The sequence below is a fragment of the Zalophus californianus genome, chromosome 4 (genome assembly GCF_009762305.2).
Source record: "Zalophus californianus isolate mZalCal1 chromosome 4, mZalCal1.pri.v2, whole genome shotgun sequence".
NCBI classification, from domain to species: Eukaryota; Metazoa; Chordata; class Mammalia; order Carnivora; family Otariidae; genus Zalophus; species Zalophus californianus.
The window spans coordinates 71,296,861-71,321,327 of record NC_045598.1 but is presented as its reverse complement, the minus strand read 5'-3'; the positions used below and the strand labels follow the sequence as shown (position 1 = coordinate 71,321,327).

General features: G+C 39.2%; 1 protein-coding gene across 3 annotated transcripts in view; it reads left to right on the top strand.

Moving 5' to 3' along the window:
• Window positions 1-24,467, top strand: part of DDAH1 (dimethylarginine dimethylaminohydrolase 1) — a 132,569-nt gene that overhangs the window by 93,855 nt on the left and 14,247 nt on the right. For all 3 annotated transcript variants that reach the window (XM_027572489.2, XM_027572509.2, XM_027572500.2), the window contains exons 3-4: window positions 6,131-6,204; window positions 7,203-7,322. In XM_027572489.2, the coding sequence (XP_027428290.1) occupies window positions 6,131-6,204; window positions 7,203-7,322 (194 nt within the window). The remainder of the gene's footprint in view (window positions 1-6,130; window positions 6,205-7,202; window positions 7,323-24,467) is intronic.

Genomic DNA, 24,467 nt, shown 5'->3' with positions numbered 1-24,467 from the left:
TGTGTATTTTTTACAAAAATGTTATCAGCGTGTACCTATCATTTTGTAGGTTGCATCTACTATATTCTACAATGTGAGCTTGTGGGTTGTATAGTTTTGCATTGTATGTTATTGTATCTAGTTTGTATTTGAAAGACTCTTAATTCAAGAGATGTCATTTACAAATAATTTTCTTGCCCAGACAGCAAGATGAGTTTAAATAATTTTCAATGCAAATTGATTTGGCTTCAATGCCAGATGAGTAATATCAGAACTCAACCAAATACAAAAAGCTGATATTATGGATCTAACTAGAATCAGTTTTTATAGTGGGCATAATATTGCTGCTAAAGAAACAGTAACTGTAGCATTTAACCTTTCCAGCTCTTTATGATCGTATTATTGTTTTGCAAAAGTCATGTGCCAAAATTTGGATCCCCAGATTCATTCTAGTTATACTGATAAGCAAGAAAATTGATAACAATTTTTAATTTATAGTGAGAGTTTATTTTCCCTGAATGTCAGAGAAAAAATACCTGTTTCATAGATGTAGCCCTACCAGCCAGGGCTGGTTACCAGGGATTTGGGAATGTAGCCCACGGTCCCCTGAAAACATGAAACTTCTTAGAAGTCTAATATTTTAGCTGATGTGAATTTTAGATTGAATCCCTTGTATATAGAGAAAATATAAGCCATCTTCATTTTAATATAAACATAATGCTCTGTATTACTTACATCTTGCTATCATTAATGTTCTTGGAGGAGGAAAGTTGTTTATCCTGTGACATTTGAGTAGCTCCTGGCTGAGTGTCACATATCTATGGGTGGGGCCACTGTGTTGCTGTGCTCTAGGCAGCGCCATTCTTATCACAAGCTCATGAATAGTACCCCCTGGGGTTGTGCACTGCACAACCTGGGCTACAGGGTGCACACCCATTGAGCCCTAAGAACACAGAACAAGGAGTCAAGGAGGCCTACGCTGCATTCTCAGCTCTGGCCGTGTCCACGCAGACTCAGGCATTCTTTCAAATCTGCCTAATAAGTTCCCCTTAGAATATTCTCTGTGTCTCCCAATGATGGCACTTCATTCTTTTGGGCAGCACAGAACAACAGCCTGTTTCTCTTAGAAAATAGGCTTTTGTGAAAAGCTAGATGTGTAAATCATGCTTCCTTACAATAAAACTCTTTTTTACCGAACACAGCTATATAATAAATAACTTCTTGTAAGCAGGTACTGATAATATTTGAAGTAGGGTTTATTTTTTTTTAAGATTTTATTTACTTATTTGACAGAGAGACACAGTGAGAGAGGGAACATAAGCAGGGGGAGTGGGAGAGGGAGAAGCAGACTCCCTGATGCAGGGCTCGATCCCAGGACCCTGGGATCATGGCCCAAGCCGGAGGCAGACACTTAACGACTGAGCCACCCAGGTGCCCCGAAGTATGGTTTAAAACAAGCTGTGTTCACAGCCCTTTAGCTATCTTAACAGTTGAGCTGAACAGGTTCCCTAAAATCTTCACATGTTATGGCGCAGCTTTCACTATAGAAACTATAGGAACCTCTTCCTTTGGTCAGAGATCTTTGCATAGCATTTCAATCCTGATGTTCTTGCCCCAACTCCTTATTAGGTACCTAAGTACTGAGGCTTGCCGTTGACACTATCTGCAAGCTTATTTTGGTACTATTCCATCCTTAAATTAATATCTTGAAAGTTATTTTATTCAAAACTGAGATTGTGTTAGGATATCTGCTTGGCACCTCATCCATGCCTGATGCCTGGTCCTGCCTTCTATTTCCTACTTCTCAATTTCTTTCTTTCTTTTTTTTAAATTCTGGTAAAATATATATAACATGAAATTTGCCATCTTAACCATTTTCAAGTATATAGTTCAAGTGGCACTAACCACATTCACCGTATTGTGCCACCAACACCACTCAATTTTTTGATTCAGCAGAGTTGGGGAAGAAACAAAATCTGTAGCACTTTCCACAGCTTTTGTAATGCTTTTCAGCTGCTTCATTAGCAGTTGATCGGGAAATGGGCAGAAGGAAAGCAGCTATCCAACTCCAGTTCCCCTGGGAATCTTGTGAGTCAGGCAAGCAGCTCCTGGCAGAAATTATTTCAATCCAAATAGGCATCAGCATACCTCTACTTTCATTTTTTTTTATTTTTGTGAACTATGGAACAAATAATAAAAGAGTTATCAATGTCTATGTACAGTTTAAAGACCAAGGATAAAATGAGCACCTGGTGTCTGCCACCTAGCTTTAAGAAATAGAAATACTGCCAGGACCATAGGAGCCCCACTCCCAACCTCTCTGTCCTTGCAGCCTGAGGTAACCACTGTCCTGCATTTTGTGTTAATCACTGCCTTGTCTTTCTTTGAGTTTTACCTCAATCTATGCATTCCTAAACTATAAATTCCTAAAAAAAAAATAACAAAAAAGTTGTTTAGTTTTGCTTGTCTTATAACTTTATATGATTAGGATCATACTATATGAACTATTCTGTGATTTGTCTGCTTTTGATCTAACTTGGTGAGTGTAGCTATAGTTTTTTGTCTTCACTGCTGTGTGGTATTCCATGGTTAAGAATTACCACAATGCATTTATTCATTCTACTGCTGTTGGATAGTTGAGTGTTTTCCAGTTTTTTTCAGTTATCTTCAGTGCTGCTGTGGACATTCTTGTGTCTCCTGGGAATGTGCATAGGAGTTTCTCTAAAGTAAACAGCTAGAAATGGAGTTTCAGGTGATAAACTCTTTTTGCTCCAGTGAGATGTATATGATTTTCTTCTTGAATCTATTGATGTGGTTAATTGCACTAATTGATCTTTCTGATATTTGATCAGTCTTGCATCCCTGGGATGAAGTCCAACTCCATTTTGATATACTTTCTTTTTACTACAGTGCTAGATTTAGTTTGTTAATTTTTTTCTTAAGACTTTTGTTTTTGTGGCCAGTAATTTTTCTTGCTTGCTTTCCTTCTCTGGCTTTGATAAAAGAATTATGGTAACCTCATAACATATATTAGGGAATATTTCCTATGTTTCTATTCTCTAGAATCAGTACTATTTGAATTGTGCATTCCTTGAACTTTGGTAGAACTTACCTGTAAACAGGCTCTGCAGGCCAGGTACTTTCTCTATGGGGAGATTTTAAACTGATTCAATTCCTTCAATGGTTGCATGACTATTGAGTGTTTTCTGAGTCAGTTTTTGTGAGTTCTGTTTTCTAATATTTTATCTAAGTTTTCGAAATGTTGGGTATAAACTACTTCATATGTTCTTAATATCTGTTTTAAGCTTCATAGCATTATAGCTATGTCCCTTTATCTTTCGTAATGTTTATTTGTGCCTTCTCTTTTTTCTTTTGTGCCAGAGATCTGTCAATTTTATTCATCTTTTCAAAGAACCAATTTTGGGCTTTGTTGAATTCTCTCTCTTTTTTATATTTCCTTTCCTTTTCCTGTTTCTATCTAATTCTTTCCCTCAAATTTCTTTGTTTTTATTCTGTTCTTTTTTTCTTACATTTCAAGTTGGAACTTTGTCTATTTAATGTTGAACCTTTTCTCATCTTAAGGCAAGCAGTTAAAGCTGTATAACTTTCCCTTCAAGTACTGCTTTAGCTGAATCCTTTGTGTTTTGATATATATTTGTTATCATTAGTTTTAAATGTTTTCTGATTTCCATTATGATTTATTCTTTGATTCATTCGTGGATAATAATATTATTTAAAAAACATATTGGTCATTATTGTAAGTTGCTGGGGACACCATCTTACTACTCTGATAGTTAATAAGTGAAGGAAAGATTCAGGCATTTAGCTATCTTTCCTTTATGAATTCTATTTCAAGTAAACCAAATGCTTGATTGAGAAAGTTTTTTTTTAAAGAAGTCTAGCCAATAAATTTAGATTTCTAATAAAATAATGGATCTGTGTAATGATCATCCAAGGCTGTTAAAACATTTATGTGAAAGCTTGATGGGGAACTTTATAACAGAGGGATCAGGCTGATACCACTTGAAGACACAGATTATTCTAGTATCACTGACAATGTGGCTCTCAGTCATGTGCCTAATAATGTGATATGGTAGTATAGCCCCACCTCTGAAGTAGTTCTATCAAAAAAAAATTTTTTAACAAGAATCTAGTTAAATATCTACATGAAACTATCAGTTTACTGAAAATACAGAGGGTAAAGGAACAATTTCATGTTAGATAATACACAGGGAAACAACCAGTCAAATCCAGAACGTAGGATCATCAGCAGGAGAAGCATGGCTTCTCCTATAAATGAATGAGATGAAAGGGTGGATTGATAACAGAAAAAGATGACATAAGAGACATAACAACAACAAACATGTTTTTTAATATTTCAGTTCCAGAAGTTCAGTTATTTTCATCAGAAAGACCATTTAGGAATTTCAGGGTGCCTGGGTGGCTCAGTTGGTTAACGTCTGCCTTCAGCTCAGGTCATGATACCAGGACCTTGGGACTGAGCCCCGCATTGGGCTCCCTCAGCAGGGAGCCTGCTTCTCCCTTTCCCTCTCCCCCTGCTTGTGCTCTCTCTCTCTCCGTCAAATAAATAAGTAAAATCTTAAAAAAAAAAAATAAAGACCATTTAGGGGATCTAGTCCCCCATATTGCCAGAAACAAAAGTCCAACTGACTTTTTAAAGAGATAAGCAGTTTGCTTTTCTTTGTGCTTTGCTACCTTAGTCTTTTAAAATAGAAATAGTGTGCATACCCCATTATAAATTTGTTTAAATTGCTTAATCCATTAAATATTTTTTCCTAGAAATTATGTATAAATCTAATTTATAAATCTATTTTTATCTTAGAAGAATTAAGGAAAAATTTTTTTAATTTCAGCTTTTTTAGTAAAGTAATAATTTTGCCAAATAAAAGATCTTTCCTCTTAGTTAAGTTTTGATTTGTATGTAGTGAGTTTTCTCAAGTGACAACAGAGACATACCATTACCAAACAAAAATAAAAACAAAAACAAAAAAACCTGTCAGTGTGCCACCAGAGTCCTCTGCCTGCCAAGAGCATAAGCCACTGGAACTTACCAGAACATCATTTGACCTAGGTCATTTACCCCTTTTTTAAGGACATTATGAGGATTAAGTTTGTAACATTTGTAAAGTCTATCAAGCAATTCTTTCTACCTGGTTTTTCTTCTTATACTTTACCCTAATATTCTGGATCAAAATATATACTGATTTCTCTTTGAATATTTTTTTCACATTTCATGTAGAATTCTTCTTCAAAGAATTAAGGGAAGTTAAGAATCTTCACAGTTACATATTGCTTAATACTATCTATTATAATTGTTTGCCTCTCACTGGGGGACCATTTTTATTTGGTGTTTTGCCTTCCGAGAAGAAAATTTATGGAATTTCAGAAAAGCCAAATGACTAGAAATTTCCATCCTCCTAAACTTTAGTACTTTGCAAATAGGCATCTCTGATGTTTCGACTTGACACAACAAGTAAGAGTTTTAAGGATATCTCTTTAGAGGTCAGGCCTGAAGACCAATCAGCCCTTAACTCCCTTTATGCAGATAGTTTCTTCAGCCCTCACATCATTGTTATAAGAAAAGGAATCTGACTTTATCATGAATGTCTAGTATTATTCTTTTAGGGGAAAAAAAGGAAGAATTACTAACCTGTCATTGCTATTACTTAATTTTTTATTACACAAGAAGGTGTTTAAATCCGTTATTTCCTAAGTGGAACATTTTTTCTTTTATTGTGCTAAAATCTGTATAACATAAAACTTACCATTTAACTATTTTTAAGTGTATATTTCAGTGTGCAACCATCACCACCATCCATGTCCAGCATGTTTTCCCCTTCACATGCTGAAACTTCATACCCACTACACTGACTTCCCAGTTCCTCCTCCCCTCAGACCCTGGTCACCACTATTCTACTTTCTGCCTCTGTGCATTTGAACAAGTTTATTTCTAAGGACAATAGTTTGAAATGAGATCTGTGTAAAGAGAGCAGAGGTCAGAGTACAAGCAGAGCTGCCTTGTGTGGTAAGAAAGAACTGTGTGGTGCTTTAAGTTCATTATATAATATAAAGAAACAGTGTGCCATCACTAGTACCATGTACTCACTGTGTTCCATGACATTTATTATAGGCAGAGAATTTTTTGTGGGCCTTTCCAAAAGGACAAATCAACGAGGTGCTGAAATCTTGGCCGATACTTTTAAGGTACGTAAAGTTAGATCATTGATATCTGGCATAGAGTAATTAATAAATATTCATAAACACATTAAATCAGCATGTCATGAATAATGGTATCTATATGTCACCAGCTGTGCAAAATAATTCCTAATATTTGTACATTTGCTAGAAGTTTTAAGAGCTATCATATTTAAATTTCTCAATAAATAGGCTGCATTGGGCGACCATAGCCGCAAAAGACAAGGTTATAGACATCTTCTGTTTTCTCCCAGTGTATAATCATATAGCCACCTGGCAGATTTCCTGCAAAATAAATGACTTCCAAAAAAATCTGGAGACCCAACTGACTCAAACATGAAACATGGATTTTTCACAATGGAATCAAGGATCACTTGTACTTAGTACCTACTATGTGCTGGAAACTGGGCTAGATATTGCACATACATCCTCTCAAGGTCCCTTTACTCCACTGATTATTAATCAATTGACTCACCAGACTGCTTAGGAAGCTCTTTTCCCGTTGAGGACATGAGGCTCTATTTTGCACAAGATATTCAGACATGGCCTTCCAGAGTAGCCTACTCCATGGATCAACCAGCAAAGCTAGCCGTTGACACAATCACACATCTGGAAGGAGGCTCTCTACACTTTCTTCTTAAAAGTAGTCTTTATTGGGGTGCCTGGGTAGCTCAGTCAGTTAAGTGTCCAACTCTTGATTTTGGCTCAGGTCATGATCTCAAGGTCCTGAGATGGAGCTGGGCAGGGAGCCTACTTAAGATTCTCTCCCTCTACCCCTCCCTCTCCACCCTATGCAGTGCTCACTCTCTCTTAAAAAAAAAAAAAAAAAAAAAAAAAAAGTAGTCTTTATTTAACTGGCAATACCAAAACCTACAGGTCCCAGTTTTTCTTCCAGATATTCAGGACCCCTGGGAGCCTCCCTAGAAATAGCCATGTTTCAGGCAGGTTTAAATCAGTTTTAGAATTATTCTGCAATGCCAAACTGCTTGTTTCTATTATACACATAGGACTATGCGGTCTCCACAGTCCCGGTGGTTGATGCTTTGCATTTGAAGAGTTTCTGCAGCATGGCTGGGCCTAATCTAATCGCAATTGGATCCAGCGAATCTGCGCAGAAGGCCCTAAAGGTAGATACAAAACTACGCTCCTTCGAAATGCAGCAGGCAATGCCTGCCATGTGGTTTTTCTAATTCTGTCTACTGGGTGGGCAGCAAGCAGGAGTGGCAGGATGAGAACAGGCTGGTACTCGAGCCTTCTCAGATCAACACCATTGTGACCAAAGACAGAAGCTCCTCTCAGGCAAAAAGAGGAAATCTGTGTGCTCCGGGGTGCACAATTAATTTTTTTGCCCTTTTAGGTCTTTACTCGTCTACCTCAGTGCTCGACTTGGTGCATTTTGTCTCAGAAGAAATCATTGCCTGCCAATTGCTGAGTTCCCCCACCCCGCCTGCAACTTCTTCACCCAGCTCTCCTGGCCTTTCCATCTTCCTTTCCTCCTACTGTATCTTTGATTGTATTTCTAGGACTTTTAACAATTGTTGCTGAACAGGCTGCCTCAGAATTTGAAATTGGTGGTTTTTTTCTATGTTTCCTTTAGAGAATGTCTTTTGTTCTGCTTCATCTGGAAGGCTGTGTCACTTTCCACATATAGGAAAGGTGGTGTCTTGAAAGAAAACATTTGATGGATGGTATCACTCACAGGATCTAGAAGGATTATTTTTCTCCTCGGGGACTAACTGTGGTGTCTATCCGTGTTAGCTGGGTTGGTCAGCACATGTCTGAAATTGAGTTTAAGGGAAGGAAAGGGCTGAAGCTGGCCTATGCTTTGCTCTTGTGTTAATTAGCAGATGGAACATCCTCTGGGTAGACAAATTACAAAAAGTAGCTCCATCTGCCATTCTGAGTAGACTAGATCCCTAACTCAAAGAGCTTGGTCCCTAATTCAGATAGGTCCCTAACTTAAATAGTCTGGAGAAACGAACATGTAACAAACTAAGAGATAATACAATATGGTTAACTAGCAAAACATTATGTGAAGTAGCCCTGACTGCTATTCACAGGATAGAGTGGAGCTCCTTGAGGGCTAGATATTCAGAGAGAGCCTCATGGACAAAAATGGCGCTAGACATGGGTCTTAAAGGGTTTGGCAAGGCGGGATTCCGTGAGACCGGGTTCCAGGTGGGAACACAGTATAGACAAAGACTGAACCAGATAATACATGAGATTTGAGCAAACTAGCCCAACCAATAAAGAGTTTTCCTATGGGCTCCTGGAGATATGGCTGGATGGAGGGATGGAGCAGGTGAAGTCCGAAGAGGTGTCAACTTAAAAGTGAGGAAGAAGATGAGTTTGTCTCCATGAAGCAGGAGTCTGGGCTTCTGAACAGAGGTCTGTATTGCTTTAGAAATGTTGGACCACCATTCCTTTTGAAAAAAAGAAAGAAAGAAATAAGGGGGAAGGTGCTGCAATCAGAAGAGGACCACTGATAACCTAGGGAATAAAAGCAAAGCCCCAAGTCCCATTGTACGCCTTGGACTCACTAACATTTCTCCATTCATCTTTCCCATCTCATCATCAAGTCTAGTCCTCTAAGATCACATCGTTTAAGGGCATCCGGTGTGGACTTTATAGTCCTCCTTCCTGTAGAGTTTATTTGAGTTAGGGTAGTTAATGATGTTCACTCTATACTTGAAACCTTCTGTGTCAGAAGCTATAAATAATCTTCACTTACTGGAACAGTATTCACTCTTTGGAGGTCATATTTTCCATCAGCAAATGTGCTTCCTAAACTATGGGCCCGTAGAGTTGGCAAATGCCCACCTACCATGTTTCTAGCATCAAAAAGTTCTCTTACTTTGTAGTGAAAGCCGAGGAATAAACTGAATGGAAGAATAATGAGATCTCCATGCAGCATGTTCTCAGGTCAGAACTAGGTGGTTTGCTGAAATTCACATTTAGTGAGCTGAACTGTTTATTTGAGAACAGTTTTGGCTCTTGTATTAGAAAAGTCAATAAAAATTGGTAGTGTGGTAAGTCCTACTACTAATTTGGAGATAATAAAACTGATATAGGTAGGCAGGAAGACAAATGGATAGAGACAGATCACTTGCACATAGTGAGCATATATTGGTTTTATTTTTTCCATTTTATAGATGAAAATACTGAGATCTGATGAAACAAAACGTTTTGAATACGATCTTCTGGAATCAGACATCCTGGTCCTTAATTTTCCTCTCCCCAATTGCCCACCCCACTCCATTCTCATTCTTTTTCAATTGGAAAGATTTTCCCAATTATTTTGCTATACATTTGTTTCATCTGAGCTTCCTCTTTTTCCTCCCCTTTCTCTGACTATCCACCACCTCTTCCCATTTTTTGCTATGGTGTCCAGGATCTGACCTGTGAGGAAAGATGTGAGTTTGTCCCAGATGCCTGTTTTTCCCTTGCAAATCTTGATGTTTCTGTAGAGAAGCCTGTGGCCACTTGGGCATCTTTTTGAAGGGCATAGCATTTAAATGGAGGTGAATTGTGCCTTCCTGTGCCACACCCTGAGAGCTTGAATACTTCCCACATCTGTCACTACTTGCTGAATATTTGCCTCCTTCAGAGCCAGAAAGCTACTTCTTATATATTCATGCAAAGCTGAGAGCCCAAGGGTTTCTGGATAGTCTTATTGCATTTGAAACACTTTGTAATGGGTTGCAATCGATTCTTGGTTAATGAAGTGGGATGTTATGGAGATAGTCATCATACCTGTCTAGGTTGTAGTAGATTTAATAGTGTGTGCATTGTATATTTAAATGAAATCATCAATCTAGGAAGACTTTAGCAACTCTCTGCTGAAAAGCCCAGAACACATTTAATACAGGGCACATTTAACACACATTTAATACAGAGTATATTTAATGAAGGGAAGGAAGAAAAGAGGACATATTATTACTGCATTTTACTGTTGATAATGGCCAAGGTACTAGAGGTTAGGTTGATTTGAACAAATAACCTAAAGACATTTAACATCAAGTCTTATCCTAGAAATACTATTATCTAAGCAAAATCCATCTTCAGAGCAATCTGTCCATTCTATAGTTTTCCCCCCACACTTTCCATCATTCTGCGCATGACTCTAAGCATACCTTCATCCTGCCCTTCTAGCTATTAAAGAAAATAGTGTAAGATTAATTAATTCTTACACAGGCAATAGACCTACTAGTACTCTTGCAAAAGGATTGTTTGCCTTCTCAAAGATGATAAGAACTCCAGTTGCTGCATATCTGCAACTGCTGGTCACAAACATAATTTGAGCAAAAGAAGTCAATCACGAAGAAATACATATTCTTGGGCGCCTGGGTGGCTTAGTCAGTTAAGCATCTGCCTTCAGCTCAGGTCATGATCCCAGGGTCCTGGGATCCATCCCCACCCCCTCATCTCATCGGGCTCCCTGCTCAGTGGGGAGTCTGCTTCTCCCTCTCCCTCTGCCCCGCCCCCTCCACTCCTGCTCTGTCTCTCGATTTCTCTCTCTCTCAAATAAATAAATAAAATCTTTTTAAAAAAATTTTAAAGGTAAAAAAAATAGAAATACATATTCTATTATTTCATTCATTTAAACAGGAGACAAAACTATGCTATCAGCAGTCAGAATAGTGGTACTTTAAGGAGTGAGGGAGTCATGGTCCAGGGGGCTGCTTTGTATGTTTAATTCTTAAAGTTTACAAAAATATGTATATAATGTATTATTGGAAGTGGGCCAAGATTAACTTACATAAATAATTTTCCAGTAACAGGGTCTAACTCTAAAACCCCTGCTTTACCTTCTACATGATTCCTGCCTTTACTACAGACTAGGCTGTTTTTTATTTTGTTAACTAAGAAAAAAAAAAGACAAACTTTGTACCCCTTGAGCAACATCTCCCCATTTTCCCTCCCTGCTAGCCCTTGTACCTTAAATATATACAAGTTTTAATTGTCAGTTATACCTCAGTAAAGTTGGGAAGGCAAAGGCACGGCAAAGAGTAGTAGATTTGCACCACATCCTATCCATTTTTTCCTAGATCCATTCCAAAATCGACTTCCTTTCCAGGAACGTGGATTAATTACATGCTCTCTGTCATAAGAAGACAGACTGTAATTCCTGCCCTGTGGAGGGACTCACTGTATTGATTTTTAACTCAATCTCCTTGGTAGCATTCAGTCCTCCAGTCAGGGGGGAAAAAAAGAAAGGAAGGAAGGTGGACAAAGAGAGAGAGGCAGAGAAGGTGGGAAGAGATGGAGGAGTGACATTTAGCTAAAACTTTCCCCAAACTAATCAGAGGAGGCAGCTCCAAGCTGGAGGGGCCGCGGTGCTGACAAGCTGGGGGGCTGTGCCATCTGCCGGCCAGGCAGCAAGGAGAGCACCCTCACCTTCCTAACCCCTTGCAGAAACCAGTTCTTTTCCTCTTTTGGCATCTGCAATTTTGTTTATTGGCCTTTTCTTAGATTAATAATTCTATTCTTTTGTATCACGAAGAATTATTATTTTAAAATGCTTTCGATAGAAGTACTGAAAGGATGTGGTAAGAAAAGAATTATGAGATCACCACTCCTTTTTTTTGTCTTTGTCACGTAAATGGAGCTGAAATCTAGTAAGTGGAATTCCAGGAGACTTGTAATTTTAAATTATGATGCTCATAATGTATCTTGATGGAAATGTCTTTGGGTTTCTTATCTACTTCCTGAAATAACTAGCTGCATTTGTAAGATTCCTTGAATGAGCACATGGGCTGCTTTGCAGCTAATTTAAATTCCATAGCACAAAGCATGTTTTTTCTTTTGAATGACTAACTATATAATAGAGGTCACTCAGACACTATTTCCTCTCATTTTTTGACTCAGCTTCAGCATTGATTTTATGTCCAAAAATGTCCATGTTATTTTATAGATGGTCATATAAAGAAAGAAGATGGAAAAACCCTTAATGTGTTTGGATTTTGTATGTTTTTTTATTGCCTGGAATTTCCTTTGATGACAACTAGAACAACAAATAGCAAAAACCAAAAGACAGAATGAGAGCTAACTAGTATCAACGGGGTGGTTGAAATGGAAAAATAAAGACTCTGCATTTCAAGTTGTTGTTGTCACAGGGAATTACAGTGTGTAGACACAAGATTTCCCACTTTGGGTCTTTACTGTGAAACGCATGCTGACGATCCCATTGTGGGTTTAATTTAGTCTTATTATTTGGTTGTCTATTCCAGTTGTATTCACCAGATCCACAAAACAATAATTAAAAATAAAAATCTACCATGCCTGAATTAAGAAATTAACAGAAAACCAAATAGCCTCTGAGTTTGTAACAACTGTTGATGCTTCTTTTCCTGGCTACAGTTGTCTTATCTGACGATATTCCCAGAGCTGTATGCCAACAAGGCTGGGGTGGCCAAAATAAAATACTTGGCATGGTAGGGCCATAAATAATCTGAAGCTGTGAGACCAAAACAGCCATGCTGAATTTCAGCACCAGTTCCAAGGCAGGAAGAAGGCAAAATTGGCCAAGTAGGAGAAAGGGAATAATAATAAGGCTTTTATTCTCTTGAGCTTTCAAGAAAAATTTCAGAGAGAAAAAAGAGGAAGAAATTACATTTAAAGTGCTGCTTATTCTGTCCATTATATGATGGGACATTGATAAATATTCAGCAGACTTTGTGGGATGTTACAGGGGGAATTCAAGCCTCTGTTGGGTGGCCTTTGAGTCCAAGACTCTTACTTAAAAGAGAAAAAGCCTAAGTGACCTTAAATTAGTGGTTTTTAATGAGAGATGTGGCTTAAAACCACCTGAGGAACTTTCTGAAGACACACTGCCCTGGACCTGCCTCAGAAAATCCTAATGTTCTGGGTCTGGATCACATCTGCATTTTTTAAAAGCTCCACAGGTGATTCTGGAACACAGATTAATTGAGAGCCACTGCCTTCAAGGATTTCTGCAACTTCCAAAAGCACCTACTTAGAATCCTGAATAATACACACCTGAAGAAGCCAATCACTATGCATCATAGGTACAAAAGTATGTATTCCAAGTTGCAATAAAAGTAGAGAAAGTGTCATGATTAAAGCTATCAAAAGCTAGAAACTCCTTACCTTTTTGCTGCCTAGATTTCAACGTTATATAACTTAAAATATAATACCTAACTGGATAATAACTTGAATGCCATCATCTACTCCATTTGGCATGCTAAAATTCCTTATTAAAATATTCCAAATCACCAAAAAATTGCTGTTATCATTTTCTGAGGACAGGATATTTGCCTTTGACTCATGTTTCCATACCCCCTCCCCCAACACATACACACACACACACACACACACACACACACACACACACACACACACACACAGAAAAATCTAACAGGACCTGATCTCCAGGTGTGAAGATTTGTGCCAAAGAGACAAAAAGGTTAAACTTCACACCATTACTGATATTAAAGAAGAACTTACCTTTAAAAATAATCATGTTGATTAGTAAAGAAGCATAGTTGTCTAAAGAGCCAAAATGGCAACAAGGGCTAAGCAGGTAACTTAAAATCCCAGTTCGTGGGTTGTCCTTCTGGTTCTGGCACCGTTTCTCCCTGTGTGACCCCTGTCTCCTGTACTCAGTCTCATCCTGAACAAACAAAGTTGAATCAGCCTCCCTAGGGAATGAGAGCTTCATTCCTTCCCATCAGAAGCTTCAGGATGGGCAGTTAAGGTGAAGGACTGTGTCTTGAACATGTGGATGTGCAAACACCTGGCAAAAATTAGCAACCACTTAATTTTAGAGCACCAGCCATAGGGATAGTTCCAAAGTGGGTTGACTATAGACTCTTCACCACTGTGACATTGTTCTTTCAGTGGCTGTAGGTGATGGGAGACTTGTGCTTAGCTGAATATCTTCATGCCTGTTTGAGGATAGAAAACCACAGAAGACTCCAACCTAATTCCATTTTTCATTGAGGAGGCACCAGTTGAACATAACTATCAAATTGGATATCTAACAAACAATATCATTTTCTAATTTATACATAAAAATCTAATAGGAAAAAAAGGTGATGCTTCGGGGCATCTGTGTGGCTCAGTCAGTTAAGCATCTGACTCTTGATTTCAGTTCAGGTCATGATCTCCGGGTCTTGAGATTGAGACCTGCCTCTGGCTCCTTGCCCAGCTTAAGATTCTCTCTCCCTCTCCCTCTCCCTCTGCTCCTCCCCCTCCCCACATGCTTGCTCTCGCTCTCTCTCTCTCTCTCTCTCTCTCTCCTCTAGAAAAGGGGGGGGGCGAAGCTGCTAAAACCTTTCATTACTGTTCCTTTTGCAGAAAGACTTTAAAAGGCAGTAGAAAAAAATAAAGCAGCGGGCAATTGAAAAGAGTCACAGACGAGCTTGAAGCTTGAGCTTCCTGAGCACCATCCAGCAATACTCTTATTGAGCAGCAACAAAGATTCTGTCCCAAACACAGAGGACACTGAGATGAGTGAGAAACAGTCTCCCCCTCAAGGCCCCTCTGGCTTTAATTGAAGAAACAGGACAGGCCATTAAAAGATAAATACTGTCACATTATAACACAAGATAAATGACTAGGAGGTGTGGGGTTCTCCTGGAAGGGATAGGAGTTCTAAGGAAGGTGTGATCACAGGAGGTGGGAGTCAAAGTCCAAGTGGACCAGAATGAACAGCAAGCCTGTCATAGAGGAGGAGTGATGATTGCAAACAGGATAGCTGGGGGAATATCTATTTTATAATCAACAGACAATGGCTGGAGCAAGGGCTAGGAGCAGGAAAAAAAAAAAGTTCAGTTTCTAGATATAAGTTGGGCCTGACCCAAAAGCCAAGAAATGAGGGTTTTCTTGTCTGCAGGCTGTGGGGAGGCGCTCAAAATTTTTTAGCAGAGGTGTAAAAGCTGAAGGTGGTATTTTAGAAAAAAAAAAATCTACCTGGCAATATGCCTGTAATGATTTTTTTCAAAGATTTTATTTATTTAGTTGACAGAGAGAGACACAGCGAGAGAGGGAACACAAGCAGTGGGGGAGGGGGAGGGAGAAGCAGGCTTCCCGCTGAGCGGGGAGCCCGATGCAGGGCTCGATCCCAGGACCAGGGACCATGACCTGAGCCGAAGGCAGACGCTTAACGACTGAGCCACCCAGGCGCCCCTGCTTATAATGATTTAACAGGCGTAAAGATTAGGAGAAATAAAATTAGGTGCCATCACATAGTCCAGAAATAAAGAGGAGAGTCTGGACTAGAGAAGTAGCTGTGAAAATAGACAGGGCCGTGCAGAAGCTGAGTTCCATTTAGAGAAGTAACAGAACACTATGACTGAGGGATATAAGGGGCACAGGAAAAAAAAGGAGCAGATCAGCGCTTTGACAGATATTTATAGGACTCCTGTGTTGTACCAGGCCTTGTACTAGGTCCTAGGGGACAATGAGGAACAAAATGATTTCAGAAATGACTACCAGATGGGGTGACTTTGGTGGAATTTTTGGAAAAGAGTTCCAACTCTCCCTGTCACCATGAACTCAGTCCTCCCCATCTACATAGGAACAAACCATAGAAAATCAGTGGGCAAAAGTATGTTGTGGGATTTCACTGACCTAGCTTCACGTTTTGGGAACTGAACTATGCTCAGACATATTCAACTGACAGTGGCTTGGGTAGACATCCCATGTCTAAGCTTGTAAGACACTAACAGGGTTGGCTCTCATTTCAGTTTCCATTGGCAGCAGTCAGTGGCTCATCCAAATTTGGAGTCTCTGTCTTTTACTCTTTTCCGTTTATTTTTTATCTTTACTCACCCTGAAGGCATACCAAAAAAATCACTTAAACATTTACATGCCCTCCATCTCCAGCAGTGTCCTATTTTTCTTTGGCTGAATTGAGTTGGCAAAAACTGCCCCCCCCGCAAAAAAACCCAGGATGATTATTGTGTCGTGGGCTGAAATTGTGCATCATAGCATGACCTATGTGGCACTCTCAGCCATGCCAACACCCATACCCTTGATGTTGAAGGGATTAGGGAATGTATCAGTTGAGCTAGAGGGAGGATGGTTGAGTTTTGGGTTACTGTTTCTCTGGAAATCACATGTATTAAATGCCTTAGGTGTTGATGAGTATCCTATTGCTTGGCTGAAGGTTAATAAAGCATTTGGTAAAACATAGACACTAAATTAGAAGTGACATTTCAACCATGAATTATTCTCCAGCCTCTAGGGAAACCATCCATACTACCTCATATAATACCAGAATTTGGACCATCCTTAGAAATAATGACATACAAAAGAAATTCAATTTGCCACCACCTTCCTGCAAAACCATTCCACTAGTATTATTACCCTGCTATTAATAATCACTGACTGGGGCGTCTGGGTGGCTCGATTGGTTAAGCATCTGACATTTGGATTTGGCTCAGGTCCTGATCTCCTGGCTTGTGAGATCGAGCCCTACGTCGGGCTCCGTGCTCAGCGGGAGTCTGCTTGGATATTCTCTCTGTCTGCTCCTTCCCCCACTCACTCACTCTCTCTCTCTCTCAAACAAATAAATCTTTAAAAAAAATAATCAGTATCTTTCCTTATTTTTATCTTTCAAAATGTCATATTAGTCCAGCAGTCTTTAAGAATACTTCTAAGTCTACTTTTCATAGATGGTCACTGGATGCTGTGGTTGGGGCCCACTGTTACTCAAACACTACCTGTCTACAGATTAGAAAAAAAGGAAGCTTTGCAGATATGTTACAACAGCCATTCCCTTTTAATCTCTTTCTGAAGTGGGATTAAGTTCAAAGCTGTGACCACATATCCAGAGGTGACTCATCATATAGTTTCAACCAAAAAAAAAAAGCCAATTGGAAGCTAAATGAAAGGTGTTGAATCTATTGCATTTTGTGCACATTTTCTCATCACTCATTTGCTTGTCTTTTTTTTTAATTTTATTTTATTATGTTATGTTAATCACCATACGTTACATCATTAGTTTTTGATGTAGTGTTCCATGATTCATTGTTTGCCTCATTTATTTTTCCATCCACACTCTGGCAAGTGATAAGAGCTCAGTATTGCTCAATATGCAACTACTAATAGTTGTAATATCAGTAGCAGTAACAATACCTTTTAGATATAAAAATCATGTTAATTTAATTTGAGAAGTCTAAGTCAGTGGTTTTCAAGTTTTAGTGTACTCAAGAATCACATAAAGTGCACATTTGAAACGCACATCACATTCGTCAGATTGACCAGGAGAAATTCTGATTCGACAAACCTGGGATGGAGCCCAGAAACCACTGCATGATTTGGATGTAGGTAATCCATAGATCACACTGTGAGAAACGCTGGCTCTATCTGGAATTCACCAGATATCAGTTTCTACATTGGCATATGAAAGCAGGGGGAAGAAATTCATTCTAAAAGTAAATTGCTATGTCCTTGAACAGAAAATGCTACCAACTGTCATTCAGAATAATATCATACTGAGTAAAATAACTGGCACTTCAGAGAAATAGCTCTCATTGAAAGAAAACAATGCAGAACTCCACTAGATTATTGAAATACAACTGCTTAGGAAGAGCTCACTCTTCTCTAAAATCCTGTGTCTGTTTAGGGGGAAATGCTTACAGAGTAAATGATACATATCATGTGTTCTATCTCTCTCTGTTGATAACACTTGCATGTTAAAAACCATGTATTTGAAGTGAGCTATTGCTCTAGTTCTCATTAGGCACATAGGCCATCAGACATGAATAGAAAAGTCTACATTTCTTCTGAGCTCTGAAGTCCTGTGGCTTGAAAATAAATATGATACTAAATTCATCAAGTAGGACAGGGCACCTGGGTGGCTCAGTCAGTTCAGCATCTGCCTTCAGCTCAGGTCATGATCTCGGGGTTCTGGGATCAAGCCCCACATCACAGCAGGCAGTCTGCTTCTCCCCCACCCATTGATAGGCACACATTCTCTCTCTCAAATAAATAAATAAAATCTTAATGAATTAATTAATTCTTCAAGTAGGAATAGAGGAAGGAGGAGGGAAACCCAGATATCTATTTAGGTAAGAAGTTTGTCTGGTGCCATCCTTGAGCTTGTTAGGGAGAATCTGAGAAGGGCCTCTGGAGAGCAACCAAAGCTGGTTAAAGTCTGAGATTTGGTGACCAGAGTTGATTACACAGAAGGGTAGGGCACAAATGTTAATGGGCAACTCCTCTTTGCTGTTCAGTAAAGGTTGAGCTCTGATTGTGTCTTATAGGAAATTGCGTTAGGAAAATTTAAGAGTTATTGAAATGCTGAAATGCAGTGCTAAAAATGATTCATTCACTCAACATTCAACAAACATGTATTGAGCATCTACCATGCACCAAGCACTGCTGCAAAGCCCTGCAGAAGGGGTCAGTGGTGTAACTGTGCCTCCCTGGAAGCTTTTAAATAATCTGTCCTTCTGGGATGACTTGGATACCTTGACTTAATTGGATTCAAACAGTATGTCAATCACCGAAGGGATCAAAATATATATAATGGTGATGTAAAAATATATTACTTTCTGATTCAGTTGATGACTGTCAGCTAGTTGCCTTTCACAACTTCTTATTCCACCCTTTCTTTTTATTAATTGAACCTTGAGTTTTAAATGAGCACATTGCCACTTGGAAGAAAGTCCACATTTCTCAGCTTCCTTTGTGTTAGGTATAACAGTGAGACTAAGTATTGCCAATGAGAGAAAAGTAGAAGTGCTGGGTATGAAATCCAGGCCCTGGACTGAAAGGAAGGAGTTGTATCTTTTTCCCCTTCCTGAATTTGCTGCTTGAAAAAAAAAAGGATGTGATGGTTGGAGCACCAGAGCTATTTTATACCATTTTATACCATGAGGACAGGGGTATGCTCTACCCTAGGTCTGGAAGAGCAAAAAGCTAGAAGGACCCTGAACTCGTGATGACTCTCAGGTGACTATGCTACACTATGACCTCAAAGAGAGAGAAATAAACTTTTTTTAAAGTCATTTGGGGGGCAGGTCGTTTCTATTATAGCCAAATTTAGCCTATTTTAGCCAAATTGAGATAAAGGCTGTTTGTCTGCCCTAGACATTAAGAGAAAACTCAATTCAAGCTGCCAAAACAAGGGAAATTTATTGGTCCATGTAGTTCTAAAGTAATGCAGACTTTACAGTGGGTTTGATTGATCTGCTCGATGATGCCATCCAAGAACCAGAATCTCTTGTGTCTCTTCTCCACCTAACACACAGGTACTTCATCATAAAGCAGGCCCCTATCCAGGGCAGCACAGTGACTGCCAGCGCTTCTGACTACATGCTTGCACACCTATATTCAGGGAGGGGGACATTCATCTTCTCAGTAAAGTAAGGAAACTTCTTTTGGATCTTGTCTATTCTTATTATTCTGAATTGGTCATCTGCCCATCTTTGAAACACTGACTATAAGCAAGGGCTGACTTACACTGGAGCTACCCTTTCCTGATTGCATGGAGACATGCTGGGGCACCGCAGCAAACTCTCAGGAGCACCATGGCCTATTTTAACATTTCAAAAATAGCGCAGATATACCTGTCAGATAACACACACAATTTTACTGTTAGGTTGCTTGGATCTATATACTTAATAAACAAAAGTGTTAGGGGTTTTTTGGCGGGGGGGAGGAGGAGAGTTGTATTTTGGTTTTGGTTTGGTTTGGTTGGCCTCAAGGCACCATGAAAATATTACTGAGACACCACGGTTCTGTGAACCAAGAAAGGAACCTTTGGCCCAGAGTTGGGTAGGGTTAACTTCCCCCGATTATGTGGGCTACACGGGACAGTGTAGATATACAAATGAAAAGTGGGGGTAGTTACTAAGAAAACAGAGAATAGATGTGGGGGAAGCAACCACAATGTTCACCAGACCCTCAGAAGAGCTAAACCCTGACTTGCTCTTAGGGAGGGAATTGTCTTTGTTTAGGAAAATACAACAGGTCCTTTGGGGTGAAAGGTGCAATCCTTGAAGGCTTGAGGTCAGTAGACAATACAGCAAAAGAGAACGCAAAAATGTCCTTTGTTAGAGGCACTAGGAACAGGGAGACAAGGAAAGAGAAGAGAAAAGGGAGTGAGAAGAGGCCTCAGCCACAAGACAGGGTTGTCAAGTCTTTGAAGAACACCAGCATTCGGTATTCGATTTTAAGTGTTCATATTACTGCAATACTCCAACCTGCCAAACCTGAGAAAAACCTATTACACTATGTGAATAGGGTTTTTTGAGGGAATCAAAGAAAGACTGGAGTCCCTGCCTATGTCGACATGGTTGAAAAGGATAGCACCTGTAAAATAACTATCTCTGAATGGATCTAATTCTCTGGAAACTGGGACCAGAGATAACATGAGAATATAAGCTCCCTCCTTCCCCCCTCCCACCCTTTACCCCCAAGATAGGTAGAAATTATTGAGAGGGCACAGAATAGTGGTTCTCAATCCTGTCTACATATTAGAGTCACCTGGGGGGGGGGGGATGTTTAAAAACGAAATTCTGATGTTTTGTCTTACTCCAGACCAAATAAATAAAAAATCTGTATGGTTGGGACCCAGAAATCTGTACTTTTTAAAAATCTCCCCAGATGATTTTAGTCTGTAGCCATGGTGGAGAACCACTGGCCTAGTATATTACACAAATCAAAGAATAGAGGTACAAGACATTCTTATTTAGATCTTGAAGAGAAGAGAGACCCCTTAAAGTGGAGGTGGAGGAAGGGATGAGGGAGGAGTTGACATGGTGCCTTCTTGTCCCCCTTAAATTCTCTCCACCAAACTAAAACCAGTAGAAAAGCCTGGACTGAGGAGAGCTAGGATCTAGTCCTCACTTTGCAGTTTACTAACTTTGTGTGATTTTAGCTAAGTCAATTAATTTTTCATCTGTGAATCTCTGTAAAAGAGAAGTGGACTTGATAATTTCCAAATTCGTGCCTAGTTCTCAAACTTAGGATTCTTAGTTATAGAATACTAAGAATATGACATCACTTCCTTAGCTTCTCAGAGTACCTTATTAACATTCACTGTCTGACACTAGCAAAAACCACATCCAGAAGGAAACCAAGGTTTCTCCCCAACCCAAAGGTAACCCCACACAAGAGTAGGCAAGGTGGGGATGGCTGTTTTCTTCATTAGCCATGGTTTGGTTGTAGTCATTTACAGGGTATTTCTGTACCCTGGTTTCTGGGAAAAGATATATGGGGACAACAGCTGTTTTTTTAAACACTTATCCCTTTCTTTTCAGGGCAAAAGAGTAAATAGAATACTTATTTGGAAATTTGCTTTCTTTCTTTTTATGGTTGTTTTTCCTTCTCCTTCCCATGAATATCAGCTCTTCTCCTAAAATATAAATAAATTTGATGACTTTCTCCTAAAAACAGTGGTTTTCAACCAGAGGCAACTTTGCCCCCCAGGGGACATTTGGTAATGTCTGGAGATGTTTTTGTTACAACATGGTGGGTGGGAGAGTAGATGCTCCTGGCATGTAGTACATAGAGACAGCGATGCTGCTAAACATCCTACAATGCACAGGACAGCCCCCATAACAAAGAATGATCTAGCCCAAAATATCAATAGTGCCGAGGTTAAGAAACCCAGTCCTAAAACATGAATGAGATTTGTCAGCCCTGTTTCACAGAAATTTTAATTTCTGAGCCTATCACAATTAAGGTGACCCCTGATTAGAGACAGCAGTGACTCCTGAACGTCAAGTAACCACACCAGCATGTGTTTTCAGGAGCCAGGAATTAAATAGCTGTATACAGTCCCAATGTTTATTAGATTTTTGTGTAACATTATTTTCAGGTATTGGAACTACTTAGTATACATGGACAAAAATGAAATAAATCACAGAAATTGAGTAACAAGGCCGTATGTAATTGCCTTTTATTACCAGCCTTTGAGGGAAGTGGAGTTGGGGCCTCTATGCAGTCTCCTTGACTGACAAATTCAGTGGGGGTAAACAGATTTTGTTTTGAGTGTGTATACTTTAAAAAAATCTGAAGAACTCATATCAAACTTTTAATAGTGGTTACCATAGGGAAAGAGGGAAGAGAGAAGAATAAGGTGGGGCAGAGAGGGGAGAAAGAAGACTTCAACTTTTTTAAATCAGCTTTATTGAAATATAATTTCCATATAATAACACTTTATTTCCATACAATTCACACTCTAGATGTACAATTCAATGAGTTTTGACAATGGTATATGGTTGTTTGAAGTCCAATAGAACTTTAACTTTTCATAGTTGAATCTCATAAGAAGCTTATGTTTCATAATTTTGTTTATAATTAGTTTTTTTGTTTATAATTAGAAACATGTTTTAGAAGATTTGTCTGAAATTATATACTCCTACCTCACACCATTTTGTAAAAGCTGCTTACAAAGTTGCATGAAGGATATCAAAATAACCAGAAATAAAAGGGTAAGATGATTTAAAAGGAAAACAATGCTTTAACTTGAAGCCAAGGAGTCCCGGGGTGGCTCAGTCAGTTAAGCATCCGACTCTTGATCTCAACTCAGGTCTTGATCTCAAGGTCATGAGTTCAAGCCCCATGATTAAAAAAAAAGAAAAAAAGATTAATTGGAGCCAAGTTTAAGAATGCAGACCATGGATTCTCATTTCATTCTTTACACATAGAACAGAGTTTAAGCTTCCAGTTAGTCAGTGTGAAAAGGGAAACCCTTTCCACCTTCTTTTGCGTGTTTGAGAGCTTCAGTGAATTTAAGCTCCTACTTAGCAAACCCAGTTTGCCACCCTTCCTTCCAAGAGTCCGTGGGTTTCATAAAACCACTGAAGGTTAATCCCCAGTTATTATTTGCCCATGAGGACACAAAAGTTATATGAGCCAAATTTTAAAGCTAAAGTTATCCATGGCATTAACTAAGAGGCTGTAGGGCTAAAGTAACTTTTTATGAAGAGCCAACTTACCCTAACATCTAGGAACTAAGTCTTATAAAATCATGAAGTCTCCTGTGTAGGGCTGTGGTTTGCTAGAGTCAGCTCCTACCAGCTTACGAGAGCTGATTGTTAAATTTCCAGGTATTTTGGGGTGCCTGGGTGGCTCAGTCAATAGCTATATTGACTGCCTTCAGCTCAGGTCATGACCCTAGGGTCCTGGGATCAAGCCCCATGTCAGGCTTCCTGCTCAACAGAAATCCACAGAAGCATTCTGTTGTGAGAATCAATTGGCAATATGAAATTTACATTCAAGAGTATTGAACATTTTATTATTATTTATAAACTGTGTGCTACCCATCCTTCATATAGGTAAAATTTGTAATAAATTTATGTGCGTATATTATGCATATATTTTCCCCTACATTTACCAGCACACTACTGCCTGGAGCTAAAAATCTCAGAGTACTGAACATACACTAAAGATTTTTTTTTTTTTTTTTAACACCTAGGCTTAGATGTAATTGGAGGTCCCAGTGATGATTTTCTTCACCTCGTTTCGGAGGGCAGGGGGAAGTGTTCTCTTTCATGAGAACAGATTCTTCTCTAACCCCAAGGCAACCCTTTCACAATGGCCAAGTAGGCCAGGCAGAAGATTTTGAATGAGTCTAAAGCAAAGCAATCACAGTTATCGTAAAAGAAAATATAAATATATGCCCTACTGATGAGATAGCCAAGGAATATTTGCTCATACAGAAAATAAGCACTAATCCACCAATGGTAGGGTCAGACTGAACAGGACTGATCCTGGACATCATTGTAAAGTGTGTGTGTTTGGCCATTTCTCCTCTCTCACTCTGGAGCCTGCTCCTCTTCTTCTCCATCTAAAAGCATTTAAAGGCAAACTTTTCAAAATATATGCATGTCGGGCACCTGGGTGGCTCAGTCTGCTAAGCGTCTGCCTTCAGCTCAGGTCGTGATCCCAGGGTCCTGGGATCGAGCCCCACATCGGGCTCCCTGCTAAGCAGGGAGTCTGCTTCTCCCCCTCCCTCTACACCTCTCCCCCTGCTCATGCCCTCTCTCTCTCGAATAAATAAATAAAATCTTTAAAAAAATAAATATATATGCATGTCAAATAACTTGTATCTACAGGAAAAATCAGCGCAAAGGCTGCAAGTTAGTGAGCTCAGAGTCTAGTCCTTCAAGGGATATTGCAGAGATGGTAGTTGGTGTGATAGGAAAAAAGTAAGCATTTGGAGGTTGATGTACCTGAACTTGAATCCTGGGTTTACTTAACACGTGACCTTGGACAAATTACTGAATTTCTCTGAACTTTGGTTTTCTCATTTGTAGAAATGAATAAGTGTGAGAAATGAATGAAGAATA